The sequence below is a fragment of the Egretta garzetta genome, unplaced genomic scaffold (genome assembly GCF_000687185.1).
Source record: "Egretta garzetta isolate BGI_Z169 unplaced genomic scaffold, ASM68718v1 scaffold277, whole genome shotgun sequence".
Classification (NCBI taxonomy): domain Eukaryota; kingdom Metazoa; phylum Chordata; class Aves; order Pelecaniformes; family Ardeidae; genus Egretta; species Egretta garzetta.
This window is the reverse complement of record NW_009260271.1, coordinates 264218-268283: the sequence shown is the minus strand read 5'-3', so window position 1 is coordinate 268283 and position 4066 is coordinate 264218. Positions and strand designations below refer to the sequence as shown.

The following is a 4066-nucleotide window of genomic DNA, read 5'->3' as shown; positions in this document are numbered from 1 at the left end:
CGCTGTGGGGACTGGTGGCTTTTGGGTAGGCTGGCACCTGCGTTGTCCTGCCCGCTGACCGCCTGGCCTTGCCTTGCAGCCTCCACGGGGTCTGTGACCCAGGTGTCCTCCGTCAGCACTGACTCGGCCGGCTCGTCCTACTCCATCAGCGGGATCCTGGGAATCGCCTCCCCCGGCACCGAGAGCAACAAGCGCAAGCGGGATGAAGGTAGCAGGAGCTGTTTTCTGGCGGGGGGGTGGCACGTGCCGACACGCGTGGCTGGGAGGGACGGGATGGGGATGGGGACGGGGTGGATGCTGTGTGCATGTGATGTGATGGAGCTGCGGACGTCCCCCATCGCCGTCAGCTGTGGTGGGGTTTGGTCCCATTTTGTCAGGACTTTGCCAGGGTCACAGCCCACCTTCGGCATGACCCACTGGCCGGAGGCAGGACCTCTTCACGGAGCAGGGGCTTGTCTGGGTGTTTCAGAAAGCACTGAGGGTGCATCACAGTTTTTAACCAGCCCTTCCGACCGGGGAACACTTCCCTCCCAACAGTGAGAAGGGGAAGAGTCACCGTTGTGTTGCCAACGTGGGCACCTGAAATACAAAATGTCAGAGGCAGAGAATTAACAGCAGAGCTGTCTGCGCTGCCACGGCTCAGCAGGTTCCCACAGCACCAGGGGCTGTTGTCAGCCCTGGGCATGGAAATGAGCATGGTCTGGTTGGGGTTGGGCATTGCTGGTGCTCCTCAGGTCTGCTGCAGGGTTTATGGTCCTGTTTCATCCTGTGTCCTGGGCACTTTCCTGATGAAAGCACTGCTTTGGAGAGAAGGACGTTGGGGATGGAGTGGAAGGGAAAAGGAGAAGTTCTGTGTTGGTGTCTTACAAAAGTGCCTTTAATCTAGAGCATCCCTCCCGTTTAGTAAGAGCTTGCAGAGAGCAGTTGAGGGCAGGACTGTGGATGTGCATGTGGTAGCAGAGGGGACGCCAGGGCAGTGATGCTGTGGCTGCAGAGGGCACCTGGAGGGGGGTGGCTGGCCTGCTCCATGGCAGCACGGGGGGCTGGGGGTCCCCGGTCGCTCTTGGTGGGGCTACTTGCCATCCTGCCTGGCAGCCGGTCAGGCTCCTGCCCCGTGCCACAGAGCATCCATTGCCCCTGGCTCCTGCAGCGCCCGTGCTGGTCCAGTGACACCCTGCAGCCAGCGCGGGTCTGCATCCCCTTGCCCCCGCTGCTCCCCCCTGGGATGGAGGGAGGGGCAGGCGGGCGGGCAGAAGCTGAAGTGGCATTAACCAAACCCCCGGGGAGCCCCAGCTAAAATCGGGTGAGGAGCCTGGTGCCCGAGCTGTGCAGACAGGACTGGGTGTCTGCGGGTGTGCTGCTGGAAATGCCTGGTCAGGTCGCAGCGTAGTGCTTGGTTTACAGTAGCTGGGGGAAAAGCTGCAAGAGGTTTGTGGGGCCAATTTCAGCCATGTGGGGACTGGTCTGATGGCGGGCATGTAGAACTCCCTGTGTTCAGGTAATTGCTGAATATGCCGTTGTTAGTTAACTCTGCGATTGTACATCTGTTTTTTTTCCACCTCAAGGTCACAAGTACATAGATAAATATATGCATTAAAGCAGGGCAGAAATTTTGTATTTTATCAGCCGTGTCAGGCGAGAGGCTGCCTGTGTTGAAACCACAAGGATCTGTCCCAACCCTGTCCTGAAGCAGCGTTTCTTGGGTGCCTGTGGTTAAGAAGAATCTCTAGTTTAAGCCGGAGAAGATTCTCTGGCTAAGAAGCAAGAAGGTCCTGAAATTATAGAGGAAAGAATTGAATGTTTCCTTGGAAGGATCAGAAGCAGAGCCGAGAAATTCCCCAGCTTTTGCCGGTTCAGATTTAGAAGAGAGCATGTGGTTTCTAAAACAACCCCCATCGTTTCGGCAGGATGAGTCATGATTTTCGAGCTCGTAAGCCGGACAGTAATGCTGTCCTCAGCAGACCATTTAAACTGCTTTTGTAATAGTCTCAGGGCTGCAGATTTGGAGAGGCATAAACAGACACTGCAACGCCTTTGTGTGTTTGAGGGGATCCTTGGAAGCATCCGTGTTGCCTCCACATCCTGCTCAGCCCAAGGTGCCTCTGCAGGGGTGGGCACGAGGTGCCCACGGAGGCATCCCAGGGCTCCACGCTGCAGGTGATGGGGAGGTGGATCACGCCTGCTAGCCTCTAATGTGAAGAAGAGAAGCATGTCATCTAATTATGGCCTGTATCATGACGCAGATGCACAAGGGGGCAGAGTTAACTTTACCATTTCCCGACTTTGGAGAGCCGGAGAGAGGCTGCTTCCATACTGAGCCCCTCACACCATGTCTTTTGCCATCTCGCACCGTTTCTCAGTAGCTGCTGCAAGGTGTGTGCCCCCAACTCTACCCCCCTGTGTACGTGTCCCAGAGCCCGAGGCTGTGCAGCGCCCGTCCGGCGGCCCCGGCTCCCCTTGGCTGGGGCGTGCAGGGGGGTGGACTCGCCCCTCCGGCTTCCAGCTGCATTGAGGGCTTGGCGTGATTCATTACCCGGTTTTGTTCTCCTCACTCTTGACATTTTTTTAGCAGATGTCACCAGTCTTTAACCCAGTGGGGAGCTTGCTGGGTAGCAACAGGGGCAAACCAAATCAGACAGTCTTTATTGGTTTATATAGCTGAAGGTGTCATTTTTTTCCCTGTTGTAATACGGGCTTGGAGCAGATGTGCCTTCGTGGGGGATCGGTTGCTTTCACTTCTGGTTAAAGGACATGCTACTGGAGAATGACACAAGAAGCAGGCTGTTCGGTAACGAGGCAGAGAGATACGGTCGGCCGCTGCAGCCTCAAGCAGCGGAGGCTGCTGGGCAGCGATCTCCCCGCTTCGCTTGCAGACAGCCTCCTCCGAGGCCTGGGGCTGCCCCTTCCCTGGCCCCGCAGCTCGGGAGAGGCTGTAGAGGAGGAGGTGGGTGGCAGGGGCGTGCAGAGTGATCCTGGTGAGCTGCCTTCTAGCAAGCGGGCTGTGCTTTCGGGAAGCCAAGGGTGGGCGGTGAGACCTTGAGTCAGAACAGTCTGAGTGCTCCGTCCAGTGCTGGCAGCCGGCGGCAGCGCAGGGGCCAGTTTCACCCCACTGCCTACCACTAATCGGGTGGCTGGTGGTGGTCCCGTAATGGGACACCTGACAGGGACTGCGTTTTTGGGAGGTGCTGAGCATCCCCTGTCTGGAAGTCAAAGCTTTCGGAAGTGGGATTCAATAATCCTTGGCGAGCTGTGAGAGGAGGGCGAAAGGGAGACGCGTCCCCAGGCAGTTGCACAGCAGCCCAGGATGGAGATGGTGTGTGGAGCACGTTTTGGGGATGAGGGAGGTCGCTGGGCTGTGTCTGCCCTGGAGGAGGCTCTGGGGATCCTGTGAAAGGATGGGGCAGGAAGGGCCAAAGCAGGGAAGGCAGAGCCCACCCTCCCTCCTCCCTTCACTCCTCTCTCCCCTAGCCCTGGTCTCCATCCTGCGTGCGGTAGAGCTCTGCAGGTGTGAGAGCTTAAGCCCACAGAGTGACGCTCCCGGCATGTTCGTGCTGTCCCCACTGGGAGGGATCCTGAGCAGGCACGTGTGCCAGAGGCACGGGATGTGGATCTCACCAGGGATCTTCTCGAGGGCTGGAGTTGTCTCTGCGGGAGAGCGGCGTCTCTCCATCAAAGCAAAGACAAAGCACAGGACTCTGGCTTCCACAAGAGCTATGTGCTCTGTAAGAGGCTGGCTGTGTGTGCTTCCCCTTATAACCACGCTCATCTTTTGTGGAGAAGCACCACCATGCCTCGTGCAGAGCCCTCTGCTTGCCGGTCTGGGAGGGCTGGGTCGCTCTGTCTGAGCACATCACGTCTGTGCAGGAGTTCTGCCTTTGGCATGGGCAGCAGCGTTTGTGCTCTGCTCCAGCCGACAGTCGCTGTCAGGGCTGGCCTGGGGGCCGGGGGCTCAGCTCCTGTACCTTCGCAGAGGGCTGTGGCTGGCTCTCGCTGGGTTTATGAACAGGGGTTGGAAGAATTATGTGAATCCCCGTTCTCACACCTCTTCCTTGTTTTACACAAAATG

At 57.9% G+C, this 4066-nt stretch overlaps 1 protein-coding gene across 1 annotated transcript in view; it reads left to right on the top strand.

The window, feature by feature from the left end:
* Positions 1–4066, top strand: part of PAX5 (paired box 5) — a 144818-nt gene that overhangs the window by 17789 nt on the left and 122963 nt on the right. The window contains exon 5 of the mRNA XM_035897860.1: positions 80–208. Within this exon, the coding sequence (XP_035753753.1) occupies positions 80–208 (129 nt within the window). The remainder of the gene's footprint in view (positions 1–79; positions 209–4066) is intronic.